Here is a 12,341-nt window from a genome sequence, read left to right on the forward strand (position 1 = left end):
TAGTGGGAATGTTCTTAGGAACATAACAAGTTCATGGGGCTAAGAGTGTCGTAAGACTCAGTCTTAGATTAACTTGAACATATTCCCTTTAACTACAATGTAGTGTTAGTTCATTTGGATATTCATCCTTGAAAAGGTGATAGATTCTAAACTACAATCTAAGATAGACAACATGTTTTACAAGACTTGCAATACTACTTACAAGCTGTGTCAGTCAGTGGGAGCAAGTATCTTTGCAAGTGTAAATGTGAATCTCAAATGGCTAGACAATGACAATGGGTTATGCCTAAAGAGAATTACCTTCTCGCTATCGTTGTGCCAGAATTTATTCGATCATGTTGTCTATTAGAACTTACATAAATTAGAATGTATGTATTATGATTGTCAAGACAGTCTTCTATGATTAGAAGCCTTGAGGAAATCATCTACTAGAATATTCTAATGGATATGTAATTAAGGGCAAGAAACGCATGATTAGAAGCTTATTAGACCTTCGTGGTCTTAGGCAAGCATCTAAATCAGAGTATATGTGTTTTATCAAAATTGTCAAATATTTGAAATTTGACTTGTGTCCTTAACAGTGTTGCAAGCACAAGGAAGTTAAAAGTACATTACATATGGTATTATTGGTACTTTACGATGATGAAATCTACAAAAGTTGCAAACAACTAAGATTGGCATTTGGCGTAGGAAACTGGTTGTCTGCCCAGTTTAAGATAAAGGATTAAAGAGAAGCTAATTACATTCTGAGCATCTAAGTTTTTTTAAGATTGCTAGAAAGAATGATGAGATTCTCTTAGGAATCCTATATCTATACACTGCTTGGAACCATTTAGCATTAGAATTTCCATGCAAAGGGTTTTACCTTTCAATATGGAATTGTCTTGTCTCTAGTCAAGTGTCGTTTGACGCTAAGTGAGATTAAGAATTATGAGACTAGTTTCGGAGATAGTTGTCTCATGTATGCTATAATGTGTACTACGCTTGATATTAGTTGTGCTTATGCATGACAAGTGTATATCATATTAACCATGGCAAAAGATTTTGATTGAGGTAAAGAATATATCCTAGTGCTTGAGAAAGGCTAGTAACTATATTCTAGTTTACCAGTCATTCATGTAATATCCTTATGGTTACACTGTCTTAGTTTTATGACTAATCAGTGATCGAGTAAGTCATCCTCTGAATATGTGTTTACCTTAGGAATATCTTCCTAATAGCTTTAATCGTAAGTTTGAGTATGCCTATTAGTATTATTTTGATAACTCTAGTGAAGGCTAACTCAAGGGACACACGGATTTATTAAACTAAGCAATCACATATGGAGATGAAATTAATTAAAGATCAAGTACGCAGCAAAGACATTATGATGAAAAAGATATTATCAGAAAACAACCAAACAGATTTTTCATTCACTTAGTGAAATGAATGGTAGTTCGATATATCTAGTACAAAGACCTACTTTGAAAATAAGTGGGAGAGTTTTTGGCAGTGGGTATACTCGAAAGCATGTTTTGAGTATAAGTGGGAGATTGTTAGGTTTGGTATACTGAAAAGAATGTTTCGATCAAGTTTCGCGAGAATAGAATCATGCTTGTATACGAAAAACTCTACAATCCACTTTTAACCCGATTTAGTATTGTTCAAGCAGTTTTGTACGAATAGAATCAGTATATTATTACATTGTGTTTGCTTGTGCATTTATAAGATGTTTTACAAACATTTAAATGCATAAGAAGCAAACAAAGTCTAAGTCTTTTGCTTAGTAGACCGGTTGTGAGCGTCGTCCACTTTAAGGTAACACGGTCAGATCTATGCAATGCTTTGCAAAAGAAAAAGAAGAATTTCACAACCTAGATAGGCTTAGACTACCTATTATGAAAGGTTGCAATGTCAGTCCGCATATTTCTAAGCCTTACGAAATAAGATGACATTGGTGTGGTATAGCACCGAACGGATCTAACAGCAAGACGTGTCTTTATGCTATCTACTGAAAGACTAGGTCTTGAATAAATACTATTTCTTAATCTACATATGTTAGCATTGAGCATACGGTATTGATTATGCACTACTTTGACTTATCAAATGGTGCGGGTTTTTCGCAACCCAATAATCCTGATATATTAGGTAGTGGTGATTAATATCTAGCTGGTGTAGGATTGCTATTATGTTGAATCGTGCGGGAGGTGAGTCTCGTTTGACAATGTCCTCAAGAGGAGCTAGAACAAGGTTTTATTATTCAGAAAACTGGCCAGTTGGAGTTTATTACTCTATGAATAATAAATAAATGTTTCTTGCTAGTCCACTCTTGTAATTAATAAGATGTTAATTAATTAATTCCATAGCAGACATTAATTAATTAATAGACATTTATATCTTAAGCGCGAAAAATTAATAATATAAATAACGGAAACCCGGATTACTTGTAATTTCAGATTTGGATGGGGAGAGTTCAATATTACTTCTGTAGTGGCTGCTCGTAATATTCCAATATAAGCTTGTATTAAATTGTGGGTTCAATATAATTAGTAAAAAGCTAATTGGGGAAGCCCATATCCAAAATCTTCCATAGATCCCTGTCTGGGCCCAAAAAGGAACTTAATATAAATAGGAGAATAAAGGAGACAGAATAATTAATAATTTCATTATGAAATTTTCGTTCCTTTCTCTCTACTGAATTTTTTCATTGTTTTTCTCCTTCGTGAAAATTTTAGCTCCTCCTCCGTGAGGAATTTTCTGTCTTCTTATTTAAGTCATAGTATCCCGGTGAGATCTGCCCACACTGATATTAGAATACAGTTCGGGAACCAGAGAGAAGATCTGTGGTCTAGTATTGAAGATCATCATTGTGGAGAAGGCGCGAGCAATCGTCGATTCTTTGGAGAATCAAAATTGGTAACTATATACCGTAGAAATCTGATAGAACGTGAGGTTCTATCGATGCAAAAAGAGCACGCGTACGACAGAGATTGATCGGAAAATATGATAAACACACCTAGTTGAAGTTCTATGGTTTTTGGAACAAGAATGAGAAACGTGGGTGGTGACTGCTGTACGGCGGCGAGACCGGCTGACGCTGACTCCACAGCGATGGCGGTGGGACCTGGCTGGTATGGACTGTGGTGTAAGGCTCGGCTATTGGATTGTGGAGCGTGAGTTTTTGGTCTTGGAGATTTGAGGTTTTAGAGAGGTTGAGGAAGATGGAAAACAACCGTGAGTGAGGCTGAGGGATGGAGGAAGAGTAAATCAATGGAAGCACCAATTGATAGAACGTGAGGTTCTATCGATGCAAAAAGAGCACGCGTACGACAGAGATTGATCGGAAAATATGATAAACACACCTAGTTGAAGTTCTAGGGTTTTGGAACAAGAATGAGAAAAGAAGTATTTTATTTCTTAATTCTCAATGAATCAAAATGATAGGAAATTCTATAATTTATAGAATTCTAAACCCTAAAGCCTATCTTGCTAAGCAAGCAAAATATATTAAAAAGATTACAAAAGATATGCAAAATCAAATCAAATACTATTAAAAGATATTTGGAGATTGAGAGAGATTTGGACGCGATCTTGAGCGTGATTTGGATTCTCGAGGGCCCTATCAAAATCATGTTTAGGATTTATATTTTTCTAAGCGTGAACTATTTGCGTTCTAGCATGCAATTATCTGTTTAACATGTGAATTGATTAATCGCATAATCGGTCAAATAGATCCGTATCCGATTTATTTGTTTTGTACAAGTCTTCCGCTGTGCAAGGGGCACCAAACCCCATCTAATCACCACTACCCAATATATCGGGATTATTGGGTTACGAAAAACCCGCACCATTTGATAAGTCAAAGTAATGCATAATCAATACCGTATGCTCAATGCTAACCTACATTGATTAAGAAACAAATATTTATCAAGACCTCGCCTTTCAGTAGATAGCACAAGGACAAGTCTTGCTGTTAGATCCGTTCAGTGCTTTACCACACCAATGTCATCTTATTTCAGTAAGGCTTAGAAATATGCGGACTGACATTGCAACCTTTCACGATGGATAGTCTAATTCCATCTAGTTAGTGAAATTATTCTTTTTCTTTGTTTAGGACTGACCGTGTTACCTTAAAGTGGACGCCATGCACAACCGGTCTACTAAAACAAAGACTTAGACTTTGGTAAGTTAACTTATACATTTAAACATGCAATTAACATCCATTAAATGTAAAACATAACAACATTATGACAAAAATAATTTGTTTTATTCCTTGGAAAATAAAATAAGAGTTTTACAGTATTCAATCACTCGAAACGTGATTTCTAGTATACAAACTCTAACAGGGAATCCCTCCGAGTACAACTATGATGCAGGAGCAACTACAAGCTGGTATCCAGAGCAACTATGGGGCAACAAACCATGTGTCTAATGATCTGAGCAATCTTAACATCAGCCAGGAGTATACTGGAGGTAAGAACCTTCTTCTTGGCAAAGGGGAGGCAGTAGCTATAGCACATATAGGGGAATCTGTTATTCAGCCACACAAAATTTTTCAGAAAATTGCATCTTAATAATCTCCTACATGTGCCTAACATCACAAAAAAATCTTCTTAGTGTGTCTCAATTTGCCAAAGACAATTCTGTTTTCTTTGAATTTCACCCTTCATTCTGTCTTGTTAAGGATTTGCACACCAAGGAAACCGTGCTCAAGGGAACACTTGAGAAATGACTCTATCACTTCTTAGTTAATCAGCCTTCAATCAAATGAAGCAATATCTCCAGTAGCTCCATGTCACGCCCGCATTTTCTAAGGATAGAAAACACGGTTGATCGCGACTAGGGGTGGATTAAAGAAGCGGGGAAGAAAGGGGAAAACAACAAAACTCGACCAAAGCTTGATATAATAGAAATAAGTCGAATAAAATCAAAGTATCGTTTCAACAATCAACAACTCCAAATGAAACTATCTCAACAATACACGAACTCAAAAGAAACAACATTCAGCGGAAGAATTTCGAGAGTAGAATAATGCTATGTATGAAGACACAACATATTCTGAACATTTGATAGACATTCTTCACTTTTATGCTCAACACCCACCGTGCTCGTCGTCGCTCAACCTGCACATATGGAAAACACATGCAGGGCTGAGTACTTGATGTACTCAGTGAACAAATGCCAAAACAATTTGTAAAAACAGTTATGTCATGCCGCCATTGAGTGACCTCGGGGTTTTAATTTGAAAAGGCCCGAGACACTAAAAATCTCAAACAGAAACTTTCAACGCATCCTCAAATCCTTTTCCTCATCATATTAAAACACAACAATTTCTCCTTGACTTATTTAAGAAACTGCCATATCTGTTCTTTAGGGTGCCGTGTAAGGTGGCCACTTTCCACGAGCACAAAAACCGGCCAACCCATTCGATGACTCACAGTCCTCATCGTGTACACTAGTCCGAGTAGGGACGCACCCTTTCTAGGACCCGAATTTGATTAAACTCATAGTAGGGACTCACTCCCCACTAAGCAATCATCAACATCATCATCTCAACAACCTCAACAACAACATCTCAACAACCTCAACATCAACCTCGACAACATGTGAAACGAGAATGTGGCCGCAAACTCGATCACCGGACCGGCCGACCCGAAAGACGGCTCACGATCCCCAATGGTGTACACTAGTCTAAGTAGGGACTCACTCCCTAGTCAGAACCGTATTCGATTTCAATAGGTCTAGTAGGGACAACTCCCTTGCTAAACAAACAGATAGGCATTTCTCAAAACAAAAACATGGCATGACATACCCTTTTGCAACCTCCAGTTTTCTCATAAACCGTATTTGAAACACAAATCATTTTCTCTCAAGTTCGAGCATCACATCATATCAACAAAATTGAGAAATTCACAACCACTCAAAAAGCTATACTTCGCAATAAACCACAATCACTTTCACTTCAAGCATACATATCACATCATCACGGAATAAAATTATAATTGCAATCACAGGCATTTCGTCACATAAAATGATGCTCGAAACGATATGTTAAAACTAAAGCTCTTGAAAATATTTAGTTCGAAAGCCCACCTCGTTCGGTGAACACCTTACTTGTCCTCCTGCTCCATCCTCGAAAAGCGTGCATGAACAGCCCAAGATTTAATTCAGCCCATCCTTTACTTTCTCTTTTATCTTACGTGACCAGTGAACTCCCAAAATCAGAGAGCTCCAATTCCTCTTTTCTCTCCATCTAATCGACTCTCTCCAATTCCTCTAGTTCAGAACAGCAACTTTTCTCCTTTTACTTCTCACGCCTGTTTTGCATCACTACCGTGAGCGGTGGATCGCGCCATTGTCGCCTCGTTGTGATTCTCTCTCTCTTTCGGTCATTCTCCAAAACGTAAAAGTGGAGACCACCGCTTCCCCCTCTCCTATCCAATTCTCTCGGCCAGTTAAGGAAAGTTTGCCGCTGCTTCGAATTTGCTGTTGCTCCCACGCTGCCGTCGCACCTTCCGCCGAGCCTCACTGCTTGGGACCTTCGTCGCATACTTCTTCTTTCTTTCAAATTCACTCAACCTCTCTCGATTCGAAAGTTTTGATCATCCAAATTTTTCGTCCTCTCTCTCACAAATCAATCAATACAGTTGCGCTTCACAGAATTCTCTCTCTATCTGTTGTCTCCGATCAGAACTCCGTCATCACCGTCGGTGAGCTCCAAGGCTCAGCTCTCCATCTATCTTCTTCTCTCATCACCGCTGCAAATCCGCCGCAGCCTCTGGCCGAATCACGATGGCTTCAGCGCCGCCCGTTACTGTTCGATCCGAGAAATTTCTCCTCCGTCAATCATTGCCGCTGAACTGATGTTGCTGCTCCGCCCTCCAAGTCCGACGCTGCCGTCGCTGAACCGCTGCACGGCTGTTGTCCTTCGCGCAGCTATTGCCCCTCCGATCCGCTCGAAACCACGCCGCCATCGCCATCGCCATCCGCCGAAAGTCTAAGCATCACCGAAACCATCTCACTGTGCTCTCTGTTTCCCCCTCTCGGTCTCTCTCTCTCTCCCTCCAACACTCGATGCCGGCGTTGCTGCACACCCTCTTTGTTCTAGGTTTCTCTCAGTTTTCGAAATTTATTTAAAAGTGATGAAACCTGGAGAAGAAGACAGAAAGTATATAGATGGTCTCACGTTCAAAATAAAACTGATTTGGTTCCTCTTTCTCTGATAGTGCAGGTAATGAACAAGATTTTAGGTAACAAATTATTGAAAGTAATCTGGCGATTTTGGGATTTGGCTCAACTGAGTAAGTATAGTGTGATGCGCCAAATGTGGAACAAATTTATTGAAGAATACATGACAAAAATAGGGAATCAATTCGGCTGCTTTGTAGAAATAATGAAATTGACTTGGGCTCAAAAACTAAATGGACTTCCCCAAGAAAATAATTGGAGTTGTAAAAGAATAATTACTTTGGCCCAAAAATTAAAATTCTTCTCTCGACAACGAAACAAAGGCAAAAAAAAAATTCCGAGTGAACAAACGAGTCCATTCAAGAACAAATAAAAGGTGGAAAAAGTCGGGGTGTTACACTCCAGCCTTCCCCACTTTCAAGAAGAGCCTGCCGCTCATTTCCTGCATTTGCAACCTTCAAAGTCCACTAGTTGTTCATTTGATTGTTCAGGGCTAGATCTTGCCTTTATGGCACAGTAGGCTTGGGCATCCAACATTAGATATTGTAAAGCATGCTTTGACCAGATGTAACATCCCTTATCAATCAATGAAAAATTCCTCACTTTGTGATCCTTGCTCTATGTCAAAATCTCACAGACTGCCCTATACTCAGTCACTTTCCATTCATGATGCTCCTCTTGGATTAATCCATAGTGACCTATGGGGCCATCACCCATAATGTCCAGAAATAGTTTTTCCTATTACATATCGTTTGTGGATCATTGTACGGGTTTTACTTGGATATATCTTCTTAAACACAAGTCTGATGTGTATACAGTTTTTAAGCAATTTAAGGTCATGGTGGAAAATCAGTTTGCTTCGAAAATTATGATCTTACAATCTGATTGGGGTGGAGAGTTTCAGGGATTGTCTTCTTTTTTGAAGGAATGTGACATTATTCATAGATTATTTTTTCCTTATACTCCTCAACAAAACAGTTTGGCAGAGAGAAAGTATCGACACATAGTGGAGACTGGTCTAGCTCTTCTTTCTCAGGCTTCCCTTCCTCACAAGTTTTGGGATGATGCTTTTCTTATTGCCACAAATTTGATAAATTTGATGCCCTCAAAAACCATAAAAAAATATCTCACCTTTTGAAAAGCTCCATTCCAGAAAGCCAGACTACTCTTCCCTTAGAGTTTTTGGTTGTCTGTGTTATCCTCTGATAAGGCCCTACAACAAGTATAAACTGAATTTTAGATCAGTAAAGGCAATTTTCTTGGGGTATAGTGCTTCTCATAAAGGATATAAGGCCTTACTTCCTGATAGTCGGGTGAGAGTCACTAGAGATATTATTTTTGATAAGAATGTCTTTTCATATCAATCTATATTTGAGAAAAGGTATAGATCATTTCTCAGTCAGCTCACAGCCACCTACCATTCCTTACCCTGCTATCCTGATATCTGATCCTCCACCCCTACCTTCTCCTCCCCCTACTACTAATCCCATAATATCTTCATCACCATCATTTTCTGCTCAACCACATTCATCTTCTTCTTCTATAACTCCAGTTGTTCCCTGCGATTCTCCATATTCATCTACTCCCAATACTTCTCCAGATGCTCCCAATACAGCTGATTCACTTCCCCCTCCACCTACTCAGTCTACTCATACTATGACTACTAGAGCTAAGGCTGGAATTCATAAGCTAAAAGTTTTTTCTCTTGCTCTCTCCCCGAATATGTTGCCAAGGTCAGCTCTAGAAGCTATCTTGATTCCAATTTGGAAAGCTGTTATGCTTTTGGAACTTGGGTTCTAACTACACTCCCACCGGCAAGAATCTTATTGGGTGTACTTGGATTTTCAAACTGAAATTTCACATTTCCGGAGCCATAGCCAGACACAAGGCTAGGCTTGTAGCTCAAGGTTTCTCTCAGCAACCAAGTTTTGATTTTCATGAAACTTTTAGTCCGATTGTGAAGCCTACAACAATTCGAGTTATCCTCAGTTTGGCCGTTTCTCTTGGCTGGTCTATTACTCACTTGGGTGTAAACAATGCCTTCTTGAATGGTGATCTTGGAGATGATATATATATGAGGCAGCCTTTTGGTTTTGAGCAGGGTGGCCCTCACTTAGTTTGCAAATTAAAGAAAGCTATATATGGTCTCAAACAGCTTCTAGAGCATGGTTTTTCAGACATACGGGTGATGAGGTCATCTATCTTCTGATTTATGTTGATGACATGCTCATCACTGGTAATTCTCCTTCATCAATACAGACAGTAGTTTCCCAGTTGAACTCTCATTTTTCTTTAAAAGATCTTGGGGAGGTGAATCTATTTCTTGGATTTTGAGATTGTCAAAACTGACCAAGGTCTGCATCTATGTCAATCTACTTATACAAAAGATCTTTTGAAGAAAACCAATATGGTTGGAGCAAAGGGTTGTCCCACACCCATGGTAGCAGGATGTGAATTGAGCAAGATTATTGGTGAAGCAATGAGTGATCCGAAATTATACAGAAGTGTGGTTGGAGCCTTGCAGTATGCTGCAATTACAAGACCTGATATTAACTTTGCCGTGAACAAAGTAAGTCAGTACATGGCATCTCCTTTGGATCCACATTGGAGGGAAGTCAAGAGGATACTTAGGTACTTATCAGGAACTATTGATTATGGGATACAAATCACCAAGTCTAGTGGTATAATATCTGCTTTCTCTGATTCAGATTGGGCTGCAGATATAGATGATAGGAGATCTACGAGCGGCCACTGCACTTATTTTGGGAGAAATCTCATCTCTTGGTGTGTAAAGAAGCAGAACGTTGTTGCAAGATCGAGCACGGAGGCAGAATATAGAAGTTTGGCACAAGCTGCATCTGAAGTCAGCTGGTTAACATCATTGCTGAGAGTGCTAAAGATTGGTGGAAAAGAGAGTCCAGTTATTTGGGTAGATAATTTGAGTGCTATGGCATTGGCGTCTAATCCAATTCTACACGCTCGGACCAAGCATTGGCGTCTAATCCAATTCTACACGCTCGGACCAAGCATATAGAACTGGACATTCATTTCGTTAGAGATAAAGTTTTGGGCAAAGAGATTGAGCTAAGGCATGTCCCAACTCAAGACCAAATTGCTGACATTCTTACAAAGCCTTTGCACAGATAAAGTTTACATGACAGAGAGATTGAGCTAAGGCGTGTCTCTATCTACGCTCGGATTGAGGGGGCGTGTTAGAGATGATGGTCAAGTAGGTGAAGATAAGTTGTGTGGCAAGCAATCGGATGGTGAGCTGGCAAGTGCTGAAGTAGGACCACTGAGTGCACGAAAGAACACAGTTGTGAAACACACTGGAAATGAGCTTGATGAATGTACTGTTAACCATCTTGTGTTGGACCACCAGAGGAAGGACGTGGTGGTGCTTGGTGCAGTTAAGAAGAACTAATTGTGTTTCAGTTATAATTAACGTAAGATTAGTGAAGAGTTCTAGATTGTTCTGAAAGATAGTATACGTATGTAACCTTGATTCTGAATATTCAATGCAATGGAACAGTGTTGAGCTATTTTCACTATTGAATACAAAACTCCTTTCTTTCTTCACTATGATTTCTATTGTTTCCTTTCAGTACATATTGTAATATTTGAATTCTTAGTTTTCTTTGTCAAAGAACGTCTTGAACGCCTTCCGGTGAATATCGTCCCAAGTATTAATAATAGAAAAAGAAATTGACCGACTAAACTAAATTGGTGAGATGAGAGAACATGTTTGTAATTGTACAGTTAAAATCCACATAATATTCCGATCCAAGATTAAATAAAAAAAATGGCATGACAGTTTCCTATGAGTTTCTTTATTGTTTTTTTGTATTAATGGTCACAGTATTAATAATAAAAAAAAGGAATAAGTTAACAACTTTCTACGTGTTTTTATCATCAAATTTATGCAATATTATTCTCCTATATACTACACTTGACAAGTTTCACAGTAGCACTTGAAAAACATCTCTCTCTGCTCACAAAATCAATGGCGGATTCGGATAACGAATCGGGCGAACAGCGGGATATTCAACGAGAGCAGGACCGGTTCCTCCCGATCGCGAACGTGAGCAGAATCATGAAAAGAGCGCTGCCGGCAAACGCCAAGATATCGAAAGACGCCAAGGAGACGGTGCAGGAGTGCGTGTCGGAGTTCATCAGCTTCATCACGGGAGAAGCCTCCGACAAGTGCCAGCGCGAGAAGCGGAAGACCATCAACGGCGACGATCTGCTGTGGGGCATGACCACCCTCGGATTCGAGAACTACGTGGACCCGCTCAAGGTGTACCTGCACAAGTTCAGAGACGTGGAGGAGGAGAAGAGCTCCATGGCCGGAATTAGAAGAGACAAGGATGCCACCGAAGCCGACAATATGTTCAATACTACCTACCATGCCCTCTATGGATTCAATCATCATCATCAAAATCAAGGCTATGGCTCCGGAAAGGTGGGTCCCGGTTACCATGTCGGAGCTGGCTCCGGTGGCGGCGGCGGCACTCATTGATTAAGGATTAATCAGTTTATTTAAGTATTGATGATTAAGCTAGCAAGGTGCTGTTGGTGATTGGGACTTTGTTATAATTTAGAAATGTTTGAGTCGTGGTGTGAGAGTTTAACTAGGAAAAATATTTGTGTGTTATCTTGGATTTGTTTAATTTAGTCGGTCAAATTTTTTAGAAATAAATTATGCTTCATGTATATTTTCATTCTTAATGTTTTTTTCTCGTCGTAATTCCTATTGTCCTTATTCGACTATATTAATGTGGATAGTAGTGACTGCGAATTTTTAAGGCTATAAACCTGAAAAAATATAAAAGCATATACAGAATAAATAAAAGATAAAACTATAAAGTAAAAAAAATGCTTGAAGCTTGGATTATAAATTATAATTAACCTAAATTTTTATCATTATTCACATAACATGATTTGTATGTATTGCGTTGTTTAACGTAACAAACGACTCAAAGTGTAAACATTATCTAAAATAATTTAATTACTTCTAGTAGTATATTTTATAGACTGAACTTTGACCAATTGGATACGATATGATCAAAGATTTTTAAAAAATTATAAAAATAAAATCAATTAATATTGAGAAGATCGATGTTCATGAGTTTAGAGTTGTCGTGGACTGGGAAAGAGGTGAATTTTTATCTAAT

At 38.8% G+C, this 12,341-nt stretch overlaps 1 protein-coding gene across 1 annotated transcript; it reads left to right on the top strand.

The window, feature by feature from the left end:
• Nucleotides 1-11,094: 11,094 nt before the first annotated feature.
• On the top strand, nucleotides 11,095-11,880 carry LOC125192985 (nuclear transcription factor Y subunit B-3-like). The gene has a single exon (XM_048090673.1). It carries the CDS (start codon nucleotides 11,171-11,173, stop codon nucleotides 11,684-11,686), a length of 516 nt encoding a protein of 171 aa, XP_047946630.1. The 5' UTR covers nucleotides 11,095-11,170; the 3' UTR covers nucleotides 11,687-11,880.
• Nucleotides 11,881-12,341: the final 461 nt, after the last annotated feature.

This window comes from Salvia hispanica, chromosome 6 (assembly GCF_023119035.1).
Source record: "Salvia hispanica cultivar TCC Black 2014 chromosome 6, UniMelb_Shisp_WGS_1.0, whole genome shotgun sequence".
NCBI classification, from domain to species: domain Eukaryota; kingdom Viridiplantae; phylum Streptophyta; class Magnoliopsida; order Lamiales; family Lamiaceae; genus Salvia; species Salvia hispanica.

What these genes read in the sequence shown, in the direction of transcription:
- LOC125192985 (XM_048090673.1), top strand. Translation starts at nt 11,171, where the DNA reads ATGGCGGATTCGGATAACGAATCGGGCGAACAGCGGGATATTCAACGA.